The sequence below is a fragment of the Glossina fuscipes genome, unplaced genomic scaffold (genome assembly GCF_014805625.2).
Source record: "Glossina fuscipes isolate IAEA_lab_2018 unplaced genomic scaffold, Yale_Gfus_2 2, whole genome shotgun sequence".
Taxonomy (NCBI): Eukaryota; Metazoa; Arthropoda; class Insecta; order Diptera; family Glossinidae; genus Glossina; species Glossina fuscipes.
The window spans coordinates 30,623,884-30,646,323 of record NW_023998416.1 but is presented as its reverse complement, the minus strand read 5'-3'; the positions used below and the strand labels follow the sequence as shown (position 1 = coordinate 30,646,323).

Here is a 22,440-nt window from a genome sequence, read left to right as displayed (position 1 = left end):
GCAAACTCCAGAACAGAGTTTTAGAGCCCTCACAAAATACATATATTCTAAATCGATTTAAGCATGTCCGTCCGCCCTCCTGTATAATATCTGTTGTAAACATTCTCCTGATCGCAAAAATGCAAACATATCCACTTCTTATTTGTCGGAAACATTGGAATTTCTTGCAACCCAGCCGGTATAGCAAATCGGCCAAATCGTTTAAAGGACACGCCTATAACGGTACGTAAACTGAAAATACTTTTGTTTTTCCAAACGCATAAGAAATCGGTTTTTTGCTTCTTACCCATAAACGCTCAAACTTTTCAAAGGACACGCCTACAGCGCCAACTTGTCCATGTAACAAGAACTGTGCACACCTTCGGTTTTTGCTTGTTGTACATAAAGTACAACATCTGCACCATATAAATCTCCATTTTTATTCTGAAAGTAGAAAAAATCAGCCGCGCCCCTTCACTATTACAAAGTATGAAAATGTGGTTCGTTTCTTTTGTTTTAGAATGACGATGATGGGTATAAAAGATTATTGTTTACTTACTCGCCTTACTTGTGTTTACTATAACGAGTCTTTCAAGCAACTAGAGCAACAGATAAAATAATTTTCCGGAATTACAGAGCATGTTATGGGATTCGTATGATATAATTTTGACTTTTGCCGTTGCCGGCAATATTCGTTTTCCCACCTGGTTCTTTACTGACCGCTTAAGCCGTTGCAGTAGCCAGTTTGTCAGATTTCATGCACATGTATCCGTAATTGTGCTTTGAAAATACTTACTTGACTTTCCAGGCCACAATCAATTCACAAGATTGCTTGATAATAATTGACACGGATCAATCTGATTAAGATAACTGGCTTTTACATAATACTTATATTTGTTCATAAATTATTTAACGTTCTATTGACAGTTTTTACATTTTCTTTTCAATTTTGTGCTGCATTTATCTATAGTCTTAGCATAAGCAATTAATTACGAAAATCTATCTTGAGCATCATTATTACCGAAGTTCAAAAGTGTAAACTGCAGTTACATCGAATTACCAAAAATTCATTTCATCGTACAAATGTATGGTATGACTTAAAATTTAAGGCATCTCTTCTTCAGTTATCATTGATGCACCATTATGGCCATAACGGAAAGTGAGATTAGGTAGACGTTTAATAATCGCGCAAAAATAATCTCCATCCAAAGGGAACCTTTACAAAGGCAGTTTAATTGTTGCTTTATTAACTTTCCGAGCTACGCAATGAGTCATGGCTTGAAGGGCAAATCTATGCCAATGCAAACACAAACAACATAATCTATCACTTATAGTAGTTTGTCGTTTGATAGAGTTTCCTGTTTGTATCCTCTACCTCCAATTGAGTAAGTTTTTTAAACATTTCTTGGAGTTTAGTGTGTCAAATCTGCACGTGTGTGTAACGTCAAAATGCATGTCCACATGTCTGGCACACATTCAAGCTAATGGCAATCGAATAATGCGCTGTTAGGACAGGACAATAGCTGATGTTGCCAGATATTAAGGCCGTAACGCAGCGATAATGAATTAAGTTTTGATAATTTGTTTAAGTCCACCACTGTACCGCTGTTGTCTATGTCGCCTGAATAATGCAGCGTTGGTAACAGATTGTTCGCTAGTGAGAGCGTAGGGAGTTTAGAAAGTTTTGGTTGAACACTGTCGGTTGCAAAATATTTCGAAATTCTTAATAAATCCATGTTACTCATTACTGGACCCGTGCCATGTCTCTCTCTCTCCCTCTCTGCACTGTCACATCTGAATTGTTTGCGCTCCATAAGATCGTAACCACCTTTCAATTTCTGTTCGTTAATGATTAACTTCGACTTATGGTTAAGTACAGGAGAGCAAGCCAGCCTTTGCAGACTGAGTTGGCCTACAGTAAGCCTTCATGCGATAAATTACTAAAAATTTTACAATGTTTATTTTGTAAAAAATATTTAATCGATGCTTATTCGAGCAGAGGATTTTCTTAAAAACGAATCGTTTATATACTTATTAGGCTTCAAGAGAGATACGTAATGCTTTCCCTACCATGTTGGCGGGATTAAAAACAAAAAAAAAAAACCGAAAGCATTATGCGATAAGTGCATTGATAGTCATAAAAATATGATACTTCATTTTTTCCATTAACAGAGTGCATAATAAATGATATAATAAATATTAGTTTCATTTGATTCCAAACGATTGACTCAATACAGTCTCACGCATTAAAGAAAAATGCCGATATGTTGCTCTTTCGAACGGCAATTGAACTTAAGACTTTATATGCACTGATGGGAAAAATGGATTTTCATCATATTAAATAGACTCCTCTAACTTTTTCAGTTAACCTAATAGAACATAAATCAGGTTGAATGTTTTTAACAAGCCGGTGTAAATATTTTTATACAATCCTAAGGATTCCTGCCAGTAGCCATCTGCATGCTCTCTTGTTTTCCCAATTTTCAAAAATCGATGGGATATTCAGATGTTCGCTTGAAATGGTATTGATTTCCAATAATGTTTCCAAATATCTTTAATGCTTGAGCAACACATGAATGCAGATGAAAGTTTCTTTGAAAGATTATAAATGCGGATTATAAATAAACAAATCAATTAAATATAAAGTCATTTTTACAATCTAAAAACATTTTAACACAAGCAAACATACACAATTTCCACACATATATGTGCGTATGTTAATGCATAAATTTTCATTAGAACGCATTTTGTGCAAATCTATGTCTTGGGGTATATAAGCATTCATATAAGCATTTAAGTTCACATGTTTTCATACAAAATTGCTAACATTTATATTAAGATTTTTAAAATCTAAAATAACATGTTCTTGTATATGTGTTCATATAAATAACTTACTACACAATGAAATCATGTCTGCAACGAAAGATGGCTACAATTGCATGTCAATTGAACATTATCTGAGAGGCAATTGAGACCATACGAACAAACGCACTTGAGAACGAATCAATCTAATGATACGGAGAACCAAGAGGGATAATGGGATTCATTATTACCGTGAGACAAATAGTTAAAACATTACCACAAAGTGAAAAGAGGCAGTTAACAAGATTTTCAAATCAATTGCCTACAGGATCGAAGTGATATCGTATCGCATGTAAGAAGAAGTAATTATCTTATCTCTTAAACAATTGCAATACATTTACTTACTTAGTCAATAAACTTTCAAATCGAATAGGTTTCGATATCCGTCGATAACATATTAACATGTAAAAATTGAACTAAATGAGTATGATTTTAATGTGTACATCGATATATAATTGGGAGAAAGAATTGGGGTAAAAGAAGGGTTGCATAGTTGCATCTTGGCTTGGGGAAAAAATTTGCGAAAATTTTTGCAAATTTTCAATAGTACAATGCCTTTAAGGGTAATGCTGCCTGATGAGCACAAACTGATGGACAACTTTCTCGAACTTATTTACAAAAATTCAATGAAGATGTAGGAAAAAGTTTTCACTCTCGTTGAGTTACTTACAAAGACTTTTCATTAATTAATTCGAAACAAAATGATAGCGGAGCAACTTCGTAATAGTATTGAAATGCCGAAAGTTGTTTTGGAAGAAAATAATTAAAAGCAAATAGAAGCATTATGGTGAGCGACTGTCCATCATTAAATAGCCACCACTACACCACTTTGATTTATACAGTTACAGCTTATATACCGCTAAGGTGTTATAAGGGAAGTGACTGAAACAGCGGTGCGACCCTTGCATCTTAAAACGTGTGTCCAATTTCATCGAAATATCTCCAAAATTGTGATTCGTATGTTGAACGCATGAAAACTAGACAAGGAGACGGAGATTTAGACATCTGGACAGACGGACAGACAGCACTTGAATCGATTAAGACAAAATTAGCGATGGCTGGTGTTCAGTGTTTTCTTTAAAGGGGCGAGAATCTCCTATTCCTTGTATAATTGCTTCACTCCTGATTATGAGATTCAAATCTATTGGGCCGTAAGAGTGTTATTTAAAGCACTTGGGGATATTATTACTTGTAATGAAAATAATGCACATTAACACGTTTTTCATTCAATTATGAGTTATACTGGATTTGAAATTTTTGGACGAGCCAATACATAAGAAACCCCACATCACTTCGCTTAAGACGATTCCTCATTTATTTTTCGCATAAAATACGAAAAATTACATTCTTTTCCTTTTCGAAAACTGACAGAAAAAAAATAGAAAGGCGCCGAGAAATAGATCAATGTAATCCACATTTAGCATCGAAAATTTCTATCTTAAATCGCTACTCGGGACTAATTTGATTGTAAAATACACAAATAGGAAAAATTTAGGGCTCGCTGGTGGAACAAGATATGGTCGCACTACTAATACAATTCGTCCGAACAAAAGATGTTAATGAAGCAAAGTTCATCAAAATATTTTAGAAATTGCGGCTGGCAGTATGAGCCTAAAGATGCATGGTCATGGACGTTAGGCGGACAGGCAAACAAATAAACGGCGGATAAGTAGATAGGCAGACAAAGCGCAAGATAGACGGATGAATGTACGGGTAGAAGAAATAAACTTGTAGGAGTTAGTCACCCAGACAGACAGACGAACACACGGACAGAGAGATGGACAAATAAATGGTTAAATGATGGACAGAGATACAGCTGGGAAGACAGGCGAACAGACAAACTTAAATTGATTCAGAAGACATTTTTGAATCGATTAGTATAAGATCAAGTGGATATTGTGTCAAATCGTTCCAAGTGTTGCATACATTAACATGAAAGAGATACACTCTTAAGACAAAGGGCGCGAGGTACACAAATTGGCCACTTCTCTTATTACGTCTAGAGTTATTATAACCCGTTCGAGACAAAGAAAGATTAAAAAAAACCTGAAGTTTAAACAAATTGTGACATATGTTCAGGTAAGTACATCACACAATTTTTCATTCGACGAGTAACAGTTGAATACAAACAAAATCACAAATGAAGCCAATAAAAAACTTGAATTCCTTTCATTTTCTTCTTACCACAGCTCTATTAGTGGAAGATACTATTTCCATTATTCTAACGTAATGCCCAGATTTTGGCTTAATGCCCATTTGAACTCGAAATTTACCTCACACACACACACATTAATGGGTTCATATAGAAAATAAAAAAGAAAAGAAAAACACATAAAAGGAGAACCGAACAAAAGTCGGAACACAAAACGTTTGATCTGAGCTTTAGTAAATAATACCAACTAAATGAATGACTCTACAGACAGATTTTATAAAAATTACTGCTTATGTTTGCTTAGAAGACTAAGTCTGTGTATATTTATAAGTGTGTGTGTGTGTGTGTGTGTGTGTGTGTGTGTGTATGTATATGCATCTATATGCTAAATACAGTTTATATGATGCTTTCATTCGCATTCCCATATGTTTACATAGATGCAAACATACCGAGTAACCAGAAATCTATTCTCTTTTTTTTTTAAATGAAATGTGAAGAGGAAACTTCAAATCACATCTAAGCGTAGCAATGCATAATAATGCCTTTGTGTTTGTGTAGACAAAGTATATAATATACTCTCGCATACAATAAATAAAATGTACGTATAATGTTACGTATATAACTGCAATGCGCCGTATTATTTATGTTTAACGTATTTTGCCGGGATCTCTAACAAAATTTTTTTTTATTTCTTATACCTCATCATTCTATAGAACTGAAACATTTATCTTTTTATTTCTTTCATTTCGTTGTTGTTTTTCTTCACACTTTTGTCGATTTTTATAGCTCTATCTCACTCTCATTCTTCTCTACCTATTATCATTATGATGAAATCCAAGTACCAAGGGATGGTGATAAACCCACTCCCACTGTTACACCGCCAGACAAACGTATATCTGAAAGAGCAACGCGATTTCTCAATTAGTTTGGCCCCCTTATGTTTTATAGAATTATTGTTTGTAATACTGAACCGTATTTCTCCGATTTCAGTCTAATCGAACGCGAAAGATGCTCATCTACATTTATCGTATCTTCGCTGTCAGTCTCTTGTTAAAAGTTTTACGATTTTTAGAAGCTTTCGAGTTAATCAAGTTGAGATCGGGATGAGATGCCTAGTAGATGAGAAATGCTACTACCAAGTCGGTGAAGTCAGTTTTCGCGGGCTCATGTCCCCGTGTGGTAAAGAGCATATTGCATGTAAGGAGAGGTCCGATTAAATCTCTAAAAGCAAACTCATGACCAAAATATTTTGGTGAGACTAACGTGGCTAAGCTAGGAGGGACATGAAAAGTATATTCATTCTTAAAAAGGGTTGAAGTACTTGCCCATCGTTAGGAATTCTCATAAAACTGTTAGAATGCGCTGCTTTAGAGCCGAGTCGGGGGTCGCGGGTTCAAATCTCAGCATGGTAGAGAGTGCTTGGTCGCAGCGATAGTAAATGCTCAGTCGGTAAAAGCACTCGCCTGCGGTCATTTCCTATCTTCTGACCGCCATCAAGTTGCACGGATAGGGAATATCTTCTGAGTGATTTGTCATATTGAAATGCATATACATATGTATATATAACTTAAAAAACAAGTAGAAACGTTGCAGTCAGTCATGGTCCACTACTGAAGATTCCACACCACTTCGCTCAATACAATTATTAATGTAGCAACTTTTTAAATAGGCGTCGAAAAAGCGCTCCGATTTGAGGCATTCTCAATGGCCTTCGGCTTTTGTGCCAGAACATGTCGGTATTTTAGATTTCACCAAAATATCTTAAAAATTGAAAATATCAAAAATCTTCTTCAGCTAGCGCTGAGTATCCAAGATTCGTCTTCCACCGATTTATGCATAGACCTGATGCTTGATTCTTCTTCTCTGGTTTGAAAATAAATGAAACAAAATCGACCCTACGTACATTAAACTAATGTTCTACTTTTCAACTTTGTCTCGCTATACGTTTTCCGTTTGTCCTCAAAGTCAGTCAGACTGTCTGGTGCGCATAGACAATACCTTAGAATGTTCGAACAATATGATATGCATTTTAATGTCACTTTAAAACAGAACTTGTTTTTATGTATTTGTTTATTTATTTATTTTTATATATTCGCGTAGATGTAAAAATGTGTGCTCCATTATGCAGAGTAAGGATTATCTGTTATCGAATGTGTTTAATAGCCGGCATACTCTCCCTCTCTGTGGCTGTTTTGCTTAAGATTCCAAATAGATAAACAAATTCATTTGCATTTTATCGTTTCGCGCTTCAATTCATGTCAACAACACTTCGCTTAGCATCGCCATCAGTGACCTGCTCAGTAAGCAGCTTTCGGTTTGCTTCTATTTGATTTAATTGATTTAAGTTAAACGTCGTTTACAAAATGCCATCAAGTATTTGCAACGAAAATATTCAGTTGATACTAAGATTTTTACTTAACAAAAAATCGTTTCGTAATTTTTATAGAATGTCGTCCTTAATCATATCAAAAAATTTGCATTTTAATATTATTTTAGACTTTATTCGTATAATACGAGTTATTGCGATAAATTCTAATACAATTTCCTTTAGCATAGTTTGTCTTATTTTTCATCTTCTTCTTCTTCTTCTTCTTCGATACGCAGTAGTTTGAATGGAATTATTTTTTACAATAATAATATTCTTGAATAAAGGTATCTGAAAAATCGATTTGACCTTATTTTCTTTCCAAGCACTTTATAAAATTTGGATTAGACTTTTTATTATTCATTTATTTACCTTTACATTAAGAAGGCATTTTTATTGCAGCAGATAGAGAGATTGTAATCATTCCAAATAAAATTTAAATTTTTAATAATATTTCTTAGAAGTGTGTGCGATACTCGTGCTAAGTAATACTTCCGGTATCCATTATGTAACTCAATTGTCTTATAATTGTAGAGAGTGTTAAGAAAACTTTACTCTGCTTGTAACTAGGCTTCGAACAACGTTTACTTTTTTGATATTTCATTTTGTAATGATTATTACATCGATGGAATAGTTCACAAATAGCCTATGGAGAACCTTACTGAGAATGAACTGGATCGGACATTTTAATACCATATTTAACATGATGCCATGCTCCATGTGATTGGGTATATTCGGCATACGATTATGGAGATTTCTTTACTATAACGTTTGAGATTCTTTTCAAATTCTCCTTTTTTTAATTAAATTGTTTTACTAAATTTTTAATTATGATTTCATGGCTCAAGTCTTAAGATGGTTAAGATTCTGCTACCTATATGTGGCTTTGTTGTAGTTGCGGATGAATTTCATATATATCGCGGTAGAAAAAATGCATAGTTCAGCGTTTAAAATTAATAAATTGTTACGTTTAACTTACTTTGGAACATCTAATAACACAACACAACTATACGGGTAACATGCTACGTAAACAGTTTATGCCAGGGGCAATATTTCATTGTATATTGTAAGATATTCTTTGAGGTAAACATAACATAACGTACATGATGATTATGTTGAACGATAACATATTCGTCGTAATATGATGACTAAACGAGGTAAAGATGAAAAATTTCAAAGTTTCACTCTCTTAATTGGGTATTTAAGTAACAGGCGGATGGACTCTGAAATGTACATATGATGAAAATCGCTTAACCTTTTGATGTCACCAATGTTTATTTCTATACGTTAGAAACTCTTCGATAGCGCAGTAGAGAAGTTCGCTAATATAGGTGCAAGAAGGTGCGTAAGTAACAAAGAGTACCACGTAAACTCAAATGCCGCGAGAAAGACAAAGTTACGAAGTTTTAATCGCGAATCTAGCGGCGAAAGCTCAAGGGGTCGATTAAGTCATAAGCGGTAAATTTTACAGAAAATCTATTTTTTGGCTTCACAGATACTTTAAACCTTCCCGAAAACGTGGGCAAAAAATTCATTGCCTGCAAAAAGTTTTTATTTGATTTGTGGGCACCTGCCTGCTATGAGCACCTGCTAACTTCTCTAATGTACTAACACATGTTGTTAGAAAGTGTTTACGACCATTTAAAAGCATTTCTAATAAAAGACATGTATACTTAGATGTATAGCTTGGTCAAGATGACCGTTGAGTACCTATGAGGTTGAGAGCGATTTCAATCGTTTCAGAGCTTATGCATATGTATGGTATTTTTGATAAGTAAATTTTAATGATTTCTCAATATTTCTACAAAGGAATTAAGTTTGCGTCAATGTATGCAAGAGCTTGCAAAGGACTTGGGAAAGATCCTCCCTTTTATAACATCGATCGATCGTGAATCACTCATCAAATCGATTTACGCCTGTTTATTCGTCCGTCCGTATGTCCATTTTGCACTCTTGCATTCAACGAACCGGGCGACATTTTGGAACCGAATTATTTCAACCGCTACCCACGCCTTATTTTGAAAAATGATTACTTGAATAACTCTATTAAGCAAAGTATTTCTTTTTAATATATTTCGGGTATATTTTTTCTTTCATACCGTAATAATGTGAAAATTCAATAATCTCACCGAACGTTATTATTATATTACCTTTGCTTCCATCCAAGATAAATTGTAAAAAAAACATTGTTTTTTTTGGCTGCCACTGTGGCTTTACTTTTTAGTCTAGTTAGCAGTTCATGAATAGATATTCCGCGTATGTGGGGCCCCGATAAGCTTATATTTCACATTCAGTTAGCACTAATGAATGCAAAAAACATGAAAACATGAATACGGTAAGAAGAAGAAATTTAAAACCAAGTCTCCTATTCTAGGCAAAAAGTCCTAACGCAACTTTTGTAATTTTAATTAATACACGGACGTCTATAAAACATTTTTTTATAATTTTTTTATAATTTTTGTTTTTCACACTAATACCAACTATAATTAATTGGTTCTTTGACGATATTTGACGTGGAAAATATTTAATAAACGAAAATTTAATACAACTCTTGTGCTCGATATAAAATAACTTTGTGAAGTGCGACCAGCTTCACTTTTACCCAAAGCTACACTTTTAAGTTTTTTAAGTTTTTCATTTTAACCTCGTTCCACAGAAAATATACGGTATAAAAGAATCTATAAAAGAAATAATTCATACGCCACAGGCACCCGTTACCACTTGTTTAGTTCTTTCGCCAAAACAAATTTTGATTAATGAAAATTTCATAATTAAGTTCCCATCCTCTCTATGAACTTATATTGTTTTTTATTTGAAGAATTGTTTAAAAATTGAAAAAAAAAAAAAAAAAAAAAAACTGATGCAGAAATTAGGTCCATTTTTGATTTTTTTATTTATGTTCACTTCCTTTCTTACTTATTTGCAAACACAATTTTAAATAAATAAAAATTTCTCGGGTAGCGAGGAACGAAAAGCGGGCAGTAGAGAAAAACCATAAATATATATGTGTAAACATGCAGCAAGTTTAACAACCAAATAATTTTAAATAAAAATATTATTTTTCTGGCTTATTTTTTGCGGCAGTTGCGGTATGGGGACAGGAAAGTGGCAATGTAAACCCAAACAGCAGTAGCAACGGTAGCGGGAAAGATAACGGTGCTAACGGTGGCAATACTAGCGGCAACAGCAATAGCAACAGCTTGTTAAAACTGAGACCATCCACGCCATCCATAACGCATTTTGTAAACGATTCTTTTATAATTTTTTGCACAACAATAACACAAAAGGATATCGACATAAAATGGAAAGATTCCAGTGGTGCGGCTCGTGAAAATACAAAAGGCCGGGTGCACATTGAAAAGAAAGCCGGTATGAACAGAAAAGAGAAATAAATAAAAATAAAAGCAAATCACTATACTTTAATGAAATTATGAAATTTCAACAAAATAACATTTAAATAAAAAAAAAGTGACGAACGTTCAGCTCGTAGCCTTTTTCATATACATACATATGGTGTACATGTACATGTGTATGTATGTATGTATATGTACGTCAACCAGTAACTATGTATTTGTATTTGCAGGTCTTTTAGCGTTGGTGTTCGAGCACATTGCTCTGGCAGATAAAGGCAATTGGACCTGCGAGGCCCTTAGCAAAGAAACCAGAAAAAAAGAAAGAAAATCCTTTGAACTGCTCGTAAATCGTTAGTATTTTCATTTATGCAGCGCAACAGCAAATATAAATCTTATTAAGAACTTAAATTTTGATATTTTTCTCTTTTCTTTTTTTTTTTTCGTTTTCATTTTAAATTTTCTTCAAACCTTATACTAAAAATATCTAATGATAATAACGCTCATGGCTTGATTATGAATTTTCTTTGGTCTGTTCTTTTTGTTCTATATATATATATATATATATATATATATGTGTGTGTGTGTGTGTTTATGTGTCTTCAATGGTCTGTATATTCCTTAATGTAAACTATGGTACGCTTTTTGATATGTTTTGTTTGATTTAATATCATTCCTTGTTCATCTCTTTTCTTGTTTTTTTCTCTTCTTATTTTCTTTTCTTTTCTACTCTTATTGTTTGCTATACTTTTGTCATTGTTTATTATGTTTATCCTTTTGCGTTTTATACAATATATGTATGTGCGTATTTATATTTATGCGGTTGAATGTATATGAATTTTCTTCGAGCACACAGAGAAAATATCTTTTGACAGCACTGAGATGGTGCAGTCGGCTCGAGAAGGCCGTGATGCTACTGTCTATTGTTTGGTTAAAGGCGATCCATCACCAGAGATTTCTTGGCTCTTCAATGGAGAATACATAAATAGTAAGTATTTTCTATGTGCGTGTATGCATATACATCCTTCTATGCTTTTAGTATTTCTAAAAGTCATCAAAACAAACGCACACATTACACACATCACACACACACACACATATATATACATACACATTTTTAGAAACAACGAGAGCAACAGCAGCAACAGAACAGAACAAAAGTATGCACTTTCATTAACATTAACTTTGTTTCGGTTGAAGTATACACCAGCAGCAGAATACACGTTAGAAATATGGAAGAAAAATTTCTAATTTAAATTGAAACCATTTACTGCTTGAGGTGATTTAAATTTACTGTTGTTTTTTATTTACTGGAATCTTTTTGAAAAGTATGCCATGGAAAATTACTGCAAGGCATTAAATTTTGAATTTCCTCTGCAACGTTATCCTGCACATAAACCGTCACACACGTACGCAGACCATTCCTTTAGAGATAAATGAATTTAATGCGTGTAGAGTCACATTAGACGGGTTGTGAAGCAACATTTTTAACAGTAATTAAATACAATTATCTTCTTCTTTTAATTACAATTAATATTCAGCTAAAGATAGAGTAGGTAGTAATTGTCTACAACAAGTTGACAACAACTCGTTGGTTAGAATAGGATAAAAATGAAAGGGAAATGCCTATTAACTCTTACTATACGGGTTGGATAATATGAGGACGAGCGTCGTAAAGTTGAAAAATTGACTTTTTCACGTTTAACAGCAATTGCATCAGATGTTGGTGTTAGCTACTTAGCCTAGATAATATTATTGGGTCGTTGAGCTCAACTGATTCCCGTTAATACTGGCGCTAAGGATGTTTAGCTTCCCTTGACTGGAACGCCTGCATCTAATGTTGTATTGTAGCCGTTTACCGTCAGTAGGTAGAATTCAACAGCATTTTCCTTCGAAATGTAATGATTTCCCCGTATCTCACATGTCGTTTACTCAAAACTCGCTTTATTCAAGTTTACGTTGTCCGCAGTTTGCGTAAAAGTTAAAGATAAAACTTACTAAAGGTGAAGTCACAATTTGACAAATGCTCCCATCTATTGTATAAAACACAATTGACAAATGATAACAACTTGTTTTTACACTTTGCACATGTCTTGCGCCCTTCTTGAAGCAATAAGTTTTCTGTTTGTTTGACCCCCCGTTATAGACAACAGTTTCAAAAGTTCTCCTTAAATTATGCAATAAGAAATGTTCAAATAACTTCACAAAACTATTCTAACCCCTTCTATCCCGTTATTGAAATAAAACTTTCTCCTCACTATTATTATTAACTGAGAATTGATTTAGTTCATTAATAAAATAAAAACCCACAATAAATACATATAATCAAAACTTTTTTATTTATTTAATTATACTTAAATATTTTTTCTATTTATATAACTTTTTGCTATTGCCAGCCAGTAGATCATCTCACGAACAACTTCTGCAAGTGTTACTTTATGTCAAGTTTGTTTGTTTATTGCTTTTTACGGTTGTCAAATGGAAAATTAATTCTATAAAACCTGTAAGGCGTTGCCTAACACATGTTAACAAATACTTAGCAAATTTTTTGTAGTTGTGAAATCTGACAATCCAGCGTGTGATTCGCCTCTAGCACACTTAAGTTTTTATATCATCGCACGAATCCTTTTAAGTCATTGTGTGTTAGCATTTCTCACATATATATATGTGCTTTTATTTTTTATGTCAAGGCAAGTCTATGAATTTTTACGCCTACCACAAAGAGCATGTTAAGTTCATTAAAATGTACGTAAAGCGTAGAAGGTACGATTACGATCTCAAAATTTTATTCTCCCTATGTAACGTGTAATATATGATATATATAATAAATTATATATTCATATTCATCCATCTTCATAGTACATAATATGAACATTTTTAGACTAATTCTCGATATGAGAACCAAAATCGTTTCCCATTTTGGTCCCATATACCAGATTAAATGCTGGCTAACAATTATAGGCAGTAATAGTAGTTTGTAATAGAACACAGCAGACGGACATAAGGGTAGATATAGAGTAACCCTAATTGAAATTAAGCGCCTTCACTTGAAATGTTAAAATTAGTCCCTTGACTTTGAATGAAAGAGAAAAAAGTTGTTCATTAAAGTGCGAGAGAGTGTAGACGGGCCCTAGCAACTTAACCGTCAAATCGCTTTTTTACAAGTAGTAGTTTCGCGGAGACTCGAGAGACAGTGGATCCATGACAGCCGATTGATGTCAAGTGGTCTAAGAGTGTCAGGGCGAGTAGCAGCGTTAAGTTAAGAAAACCGGGAATTAAATAAAGAAGATCATAAAACTTAGGAATTGTAAATTTACACCTGTGTCAGTGAATAGTTGTAATAACTAAAATTATATTGAGCGTAAGTCACATAAATGAAGGTCGGAGAATGTTAAGTAAATAACGTAAATTTAGGCTTACTATGCAAAGCTTTCGTAACACCTAGTGAACATAGAAATTGAATTTCAGAAGTTAAGAGAACCGTGAGCCGTGAATTAAAACAATTCAAATTTTTAACGTTTAAGGAAAACTAGGTTTATTTTAGTGGCCTTAGGTTTATTCTGGCGGCCTTATGTTCATTCTAGTGAACAGCCATAGATATGGAATAAATTCTTTGGGAAGGAAGTTGTGCGAGACCGGCGAAACCGGTGTGCTATCTCCAACAGTGAGAATTTTTTCCTTACAAAGATAACAATAATTTTTTCGCGTCCTATTCATTATATTTCGCTTTTGTACTAAATTAAAATTCGTTGGAATCGACCGTGTTTTCGGCTAACAAACTCAAATATTTAACCCATCGAGGGTAGTGTAGTCTTTCGGCGAAAATTTTCTATAATAAATGTCGCTATGAAATTCGAACAAAAAATTCTACAAAACTTTAACTTTACAGGCAAAAATGATTCCAATCCTTTCACTCATATGGCGAATAGAAATTTTCCCCACATGTTCTAAAAACAATGAGTAAAACACAATTTTGTTTTTATTATCTTCATGAGGTAAATAACTTCAAATTAAAATTTTTGCAATTTTTCTGTGAGTTTTTTTCTATTTTGCTCTAACTACTCTCGAGCGTATTAACGATAGGGAAAATTTCAGTTTCATATTGTTATCATTCGGTTGGATCCAGTGTTATCGAAGGCAAAAAATAAACTAATTTTGATGTTCCTTTGGTAACAGAATAAATTTTTTTTTTTCATATACTCTCTAGTTAAACGCATGAGTAACTAAGTAGATGAGTATCGCGGTTGCCAAGGCCGTGTTCAGAAGACTGCCTATTTCACTTACCATAGCCGTAATATCGAGAATATGCCCTGAGAGAGATTAGTCATAAAGAGAAGAAAATCGAACATATAGCTACAAACAGTTCCTCCGAACTCAAGAGACATAAAATACTTGGGCTTAAACAACCCCTCGACGAACAACAGCTTCGATAAAGTGCTTATCTCCTATTTGCTTAAAAGACTTGGCTATCAGATCATTCGATTAGTTCATAGTATGCCATTCAGATATAGGATCACTATTTACGAATATATATCATTCTCTGATACCACCAACCACGCTCTCTCTACAACGAAGTTCAGATTTTTCCATTGTTCCACCAAAGCAAAAGTAGCATCACTAAAACAACTGTAACCTGCAAACTAATGATCAGAATGCTATAAAATCTTGACATAGTTCCCTTGAAGCTTGGTATTGTCGGGAAATCATTTAGATTTGCCAATAACGGCAATTTTTATATACTATCCCACAAACTTCTTCTGAGTGGTATGTTACAATTGTTAGCAGCGGCTCAATTGATTTAACCATTTTTCTGGCGGTAAAGAAAAAATAAGAAACTGAACTCAATTTCCTGTGTTTACCGTAAATAATAAACATTCAAGATGAATTGCGTTTTTGTTTTTGTTTGCACTAAAGTTATTAAAACCGTGAGAAAGGCATATCTTTATTATCTTATGTGATTTCATTTTACAGCAGCCAACTCGAGTAAACATAAAAAACTGTCGGATGGTCTTTTTATCAAAAATGTAACACAACAGGACGCCGGCGAGTATACGTGCCGGGCAATGCGTATAACACCAACATTTTCGGACTCCGATCAGATAACGATACTGCTGAGAATACAACGTAAGTATAATAATAAAAGTGATTTAACAAAAAGCAAAAAAAAAAAAAAAAAAAACAAAAAAAACAACAAAAAATAGACCAAAAAAAAACATAACTATGGCAAAAACCCACGGGTCCAAGAGCAGGTACACAACTGTGCAATAAAAAAGTTGCTCTTGTTTTGTTTTTTTTTTTTTATATTCTTGATTTTTGAAAAAACAAACAAAAAAGCAAAGTAAGAAAAGTCATATAATTAAAAGCTTTACATTTTTTTTTTTTGATTATATGATTAACAATTTACTTTTTTAAATTCTCTAAATCCACTTTGGAATTATGTGGATACTCGGTATACGTTTTTTATATGAGTTAAAGTAAGTGCAACAAAGTCAAAAACATATAAGTGAATGTGGTAAACTTAAGTAATTACCAGGCTTGTGCATAAATTCATCTTTGTATGTATGCAGTTATGTTATGTTTTCTCTCTGCAATATTTATCTTTGCAAAAATTATGAACCACAGATGTTCGAGTAGGTGTATAGGTAACTAACTTTATATAGCTCACGTATGTCCACGTACACTGGGTGTCGACCATCTATGTCTGTCTGTGATATTATTCACTGTTTGCCTGTTTGCACACACACTACAATTGTATGTGTATGTTTTGTATACTGATATATGTATGTATGTTGGTATGCTTAGTTAAGCATTTATTAAATCTCGTATATTCATGCCAGTATACTTATGGTGTCCAAATGGCCAAAAATGTCCTTTTCTGCAATATTTACACATATGTATATGTTTTGTATCACAATCATATATCTATGTATATTTCACATACATTAACATAAAGTGTTCATTTTGTTAGACTTTCATCGTTACCTGTCTCTTCCTCTCTCTCTCTCTCTCTCTCTCTCTCTCTCTCTCTCTTTCTATCATTTTATCTTTAAATGCGATTAACTTTCAAATTCTGTATAGTAGGTTTTTGCACTGATTTAAATACATTCCCGTGCTTGTGCATATGTGTAGGCACACAGATTTAGTTAGATAGGCAAAGTCATATAAAATATTGACAAATTTTCAGGTATTCAAACCAAAATCCACCTAATTATTCTTACATTTATGGTAAGAGACAAAGGTATAGCGAAGAGTTTAGACGTAGGTAGAAAATAAGCAGTTGTCTGTCAACATTATACAATAGAATATATAAACATAGTTAACTGATTAAACTGCTGCTAATTTAAAGCAACTGCAGCTAATCTAAAATGCTACCAAAGTCTTTATTAAATGCACAAATGATTGATTGTTTAAAATTTTAAAGACATCTTTAATATAATAGTTTCTACAGTTCAAGTCTGGACACTTTAAGGAGACTAAACTTACGCAAAGCATCGATTCGGTCAAGTCTGCAATGACCTAATCGCTAATTTTCGTTATTGTTACGAAGGTTAAAGGTTTTTCACACCGATCTGACTGCATTCTGCTCTTGCCAGTTTTTACGAACGTATTTAGGCCATTTTGCAAGTGCTACAGTAAGATGGCCAAGAGAACACTGCTTCATTGTCTCCTATCTGCTTTACGAAAAGAAAAGAAGACCCTCATCTCTTTTGTACTAATCGTGAATTATATATCTTCTCTAGAAGGCACGCAGCAGCCTACAGGAAGAATATTTTTCGTATTGTCGACTTGTTTTCGTTCTAACCGTAGGTATCAAGTTGTTATATTATATATTGCTGTTTAAGTGTAGATTAAGTCATCTTCACATATTATTAACTTTTCGTGTATAAATTATTAGTTAAAAATGTCGGACACAGGGTTGTTTATTTGACACTTTATTTTGCAAGTAAGGACGAAGGGGAATGGGAATATCGCATTATCGAAATAAATCAGCTGACATACTGTAAACGTGGTGAGTTAGTCGATTGGCAACGTCAATCAGATTCGACCAGAGGCATCAAGCAGAGGAAGAGTACATATCCTCTTCCTTCTGGATCGAACTGCCAAGCAGGTGACATACCGACCGAAATTTTGCACAAAACCGTGCCTTGACCCAAAGCCAATGCTATTGAGCAAGTAGTGAATCGACCACAGCTTCTACAATGCACACAAAAATTGCTAGCTATTAATATTTCGGCCATATACTAAGCAGCTATCAAGAATATGGATCAAACAGACCCATTTTTTGTAGCACCTCCGGCTCATTTTACTCCTATAAAAATGTACTTGTTAACCCTTTGCATTATTGCCTTATTTTCGATACCTCATGGCGGCGGAAGACCTAAAGTTCACTTTGGGGTTGGTTGACTCAATATAATATCTACACATACCGAACATAGGACTACAAAGAGTTGTTATGTTATGATGAAAGTTAATCCTTAACTCTCATCTGACTCAAATGTCGTCCGCGTTTAAAGTGGGACCATTTGGGTCCGTTCTCTGCGCGTTAGTTCATGTAAGGGCAACCAAGAGGTAGCAAGAAATAACTTTTTAAATTTTATCACAAAAGTAAGTGAAGAATTTCAGTAGGTGAAGTGGTGTGGGGTATTTAGAGGTCGTTTTTGCCTCGCTATAACATTTTTGCTTGCATTATATGGTGAGCAGCAGAGTAAAAATGGTGCCAGAACATGCCAGAGTAAAAAATTTCGTCAAAATATGTCGAAAGTTGCTTTCTTTGTAAGCTGGACACAAGTATCCATATGCGAACATCAATCAGAGGGCCGGAGGAATGCACAGGCAGGCTTAAGTCGTTTGACAAAATGATTCCGAATTGATTGGTGTAATAAGAATTAAGTCTTTTTTTAAATCATTCCACGTTAGGTGTTTTATAAATATGCGCCAACTTAATACCTCCTCCCTATAAGGATACACTACGCATTGGTAGTAGGATCTAAAGTCAAACACATTAGGCTTTTGATATTTTCCCCAAAGAAATACGCAACAGAAATACAATAAATCGTACAATAAGTGAGGCCGGTTCTGATAGATTTACTTTGAAAAATTACTTTATGAAAATTATGTTGATTTTTTGAAAGTTGTTAAGAGAGCTAACTAAGGCTTTCCGGAATGGTTAATTGAATTTTAGTTGAAACAAGAGAAAGCGTAGTTTACTTGAGCAATATGCGTTTGAAACAGCAGTGGCCACTGAACTGGATTTGACAAACGAGAAAATAGAAAATCGTGGAAAGAATACCTTCCACAAGTATTCATAAATTATCGTAACGTATAAATGCACTTAGATAAAGGCAAAGAATCTGTAAATGCACTACTATCAACGTAGTAACAACACAACGTATGTAAAAGGAAACCCAATTTGTATAGAAAAGTTCAGTTCAGTTCAGTTCATCTCAGTTCAGTTCAGTTCAGTTTGCACACATGTATGTAAAACGCTTTGCAAGAAACTTCACTTTGCATTCATTGGGTTTTATGGTTTTTTTTATTGTTGTTGGTGTATTTTCATTTTTTCTCTTTTTGTTGGTCTTTTGTTTGGCAGATAAACCGCACTGGTTTGATAACGATACCGCTTTACTGCAGTATTCCTTTGTGGGTGGAAGTGTAAATATCTCATGCGATGCAATGGGTGAACCGCCGCCATCCTTTACGTGGTTACATGATGGACACGGGATAAGCGGCAGCAACTATCGTTGGTTTTATGCCGATTACGGTTCAACGCTGCAGATACACGTACGTAATGACAGTCATTTCGGTGACTATAAATGCAAAGTAGCAAATCCGTTAGGCATACTCGAACGAATTATTAAATTGCGTAAAGGCCAAAAACCGATAGGGCCTTCAAGGTTTCAATTAAAGCGAGCTTTCACCGACGGCTTGGAGCTGGATATACGTTCAGTGAAATTCTCTAGTGTACCGGATAATATGCAAACAATTGGTTATCGGGTAGAGTATATGAGTGAAAATGAATTCAAGTATTGTGCCGGCAATTGGAGTTATGCCAAACGAAGAGATTTCCTTTTCCACAGAGGTAAATATAATAACTATATATGCATGTGCCTTTCTGTGTGTCCATATACGCAATCTTGACCAGACTTAATGAACAATTTCGGAGATCATCTCAATTTTATTTTTTCTTCTTTTTTTTTTTTTTTTTTTTTTTTTTTTTTGTTTCAAACTTTTTCCCATATTCACTTGCATGCACAGATGGACGACGTTTCGTGGTAACACGTTTACAAACAAACACGACGTATTTAATGCGTGCTGCCTCACTTAATCTGGCCGGCCTCAGTGATTGGAGTTCGGTGAAAATCTTTGCCACCCTTACGAATTTAGCCAGCCATACCGTGGCACAAAACTTCATTATCATTATAGCGTTAGGTTTAATCTCGTCTGCATCGTACACGAAGTATTTGTAAGTTTTCGTAGAAATTTTTCAACGTAACTAACTTTAAATAAATTAGAAAACAATTAGAAACCATTGAAAAAAACACATACACTAAAAAAAAAAAAAAGAAAATACAGAAGAAAACATAAAAGCCAAGCTTTTCTAACGAAATAACTTTAGAACCGAAATTATTGTTAAAATTTTTTGTTTTTTGTACAAAAAAGAAAAAACAAGAAAAACATATTACACTTATCCACACATTGCATTGTTGTATATGTTAAGTAAATTGCATTTATTTTCAGGTACCTGACTTAAGTTGCATGAAAATTGTGCAATAAAAAAAAAAAAAAAAAATTCTATATATATATATTAGATTTTCTTTATTTATTTATATACATATTCTGTGATAGTTTGCAAGTGCAATTTGTTTATTTTTTATTTTGTCAGAAAAGTACCGGGAATTATAGTGCAATGTGTTTCTAAAATGCAGTAAGATTTTGAAGATATAGAAGCGTAAAAGAGTAGAGCCGTTCGAGGCTTTCTTTACGAACAATCACTGCTCGCGCAGTTCAAATGTCACAGTTGCGATGAGTTCAGTCACTCATATGTGAATCGCATAACAGTTACAAATTTGTCACACATCTACTAAACTGCTGCCACTCCCTGTCTCCTTCTCTTACTGCACTTCCTTCTGAAAATTGCACGTATACAAGACATGCTCTGAACGATGGGTATTTAAAGAAAATAAAATTTTTATTTTTCCTATAAATAAAGAAACAAAAACAAGCAAAGAACTTTCTTTAAACATCTTGCGTCCTTTGAATTTTCGTCGACGGCCTCTAAGTACTCTGAAGCAATCAAGATATTCGAAAATTGTTATTTAACGAGGTAGGACACTGTGACAGTCTAGAACAAGTGAAAGCACTATAGCGGAATATCATTCGCCTTCAAATACCTCACACATCTTCGGCGTTGTATGGCAAGTAATCGGAAAAATGGGCCGATCCGAACAATCGTCTACCCTCATCATTTTGATCGAGACTCAAATCTCACGAGTCACGTAATAGTGCTCTGACTAATTTTTAGAATAAGAAAGACGTTGCACCTCTTACTTACTCTGAAGCGAAAGTGCAGCAAAAATTACTTTCGAGATCTTTCAAACTTTCTACAAACGAAAATTTGAAGAAGGAAGCTGATCGCCAACAGAATTTACGGAAATGCTTTTCGGCGACTTCTAAACCTTGACGATTCCCATTACTTTTTTGACCGAATTTATTCCTTGTTTTTTATTTTGTTTAATATTTGGTTTTTTTTAGAATTATTTATTTGAACTTAAGAATTCTTATAGAATTTGTTCAATTGTGTTTAAAAATATGAAACAAAAAAAAAAACAGAAGCAAGTAGAAAAATTACATTCGGCTGCGACCGAAGCTCTTATACCCATCACCGCTGGTCTAAATAAAATTTAAAAAACGAAATGGAATGGGCGTGAACGTTTTTTCCCCATTTTTGTAGAAAGAAAGTGGAAATTTATGTCGTGTGTCTGCGTCAGTTGTCTCCACTTTTGCGAACATAACTGCGTTTACCGTAGTTATTAACAGACACCGGAACGGATGGACTGACATCTCTAGAAAGGCTCAGGTTTGATACTAATCAGTAATATGTATACTTTATACAGTCTCTCAAACTTCTTTCTGGGTGTTGCTAACATTTTGACCAAAAAATGACATTTCAATATTCTGTAATATTGGGTAAGCGCGTGGGGGTGCTGCAGGTCTATCAACAGAAAAAAATTTTTGACACTGCATTTGTTGTGATTTGTAAATAACGAGTAAAAAGTCAAACCTGTTTAGGTTTGATAACAGACGCGGTCTCAGTTTACGTGGGGGTGCGCTTTGACCAACTTGACCCAAATGGCTTCATTTCCGCAACCAAGAGTGTGTTTACCATAGACACGTCACGGATAGATAAATAGAGAGACATCCACATGTTTAAATCGGTACAGGATTCAATGCTGATCAAGAATATGTATAAAATTTAAGCGGGTCTATGAAGCTTCCTTCTGGGTGTGGCAAGCGTTTTGACAAACAGAATATATCTTTAGTGTGGGTGTATTAGTGATGAGTATAAAAATCGTAATAATAAGAAACAAGAAGAAGAAGAAGAAGAATGAAAATCATGTCATTTCCTGTAAATTTAAGCATTTGTTGTAATTGCTTTACCGTTCATAGTCAGCAAAATCAAGATAATGTTTAATAATATTGAAATTTATGTGAATTTCTGGTAGCAGAGAACA

General features: G+C 34.0%; 1 protein-coding gene across 4 annotated transcripts in view; it reads left to right on the top strand.

Moving 5' to 3' along the window:
• The window catches only part of LOC119634031 (neural cell adhesion molecule 2), a 33,115-nt gene extending 12,231 nt beyond the window's left edge, over positions 1 to 20,884 (top strand). For all 4 annotated transcript variants that reach the window (XM_038027938.1, XM_038027935.1, XM_038027937.1 and 1 more), the window contains 6 exons: positions 10,443 to 10,727; positions 10,942 to 11,061; positions 11,565 to 11,696; positions 15,680 to 15,832; positions 19,299 to 19,787; positions 19,964 to 20,884. In XM_038027938.1, the coding sequence (XP_037883866.1) occupies positions 10,443 to 10,727; positions 10,942 to 11,061; positions 11,565 to 11,696; positions 15,680 to 15,832; positions 19,299 to 19,787; positions 19,964 to 20,175 (1,391 nt within the window). In that variant the 3' untranslated portion in view covers positions 20,176 to 20,884. The remainder of the gene's footprint in view (positions 1 to 10,442; positions 10,728 to 10,941; positions 11,062 to 11,564; positions 11,697 to 15,679; positions 15,833 to 19,298; positions 19,788 to 19,963) is intronic.
• Positions 20,885 to 22,440: the final 1,556 nt, after the last annotated feature.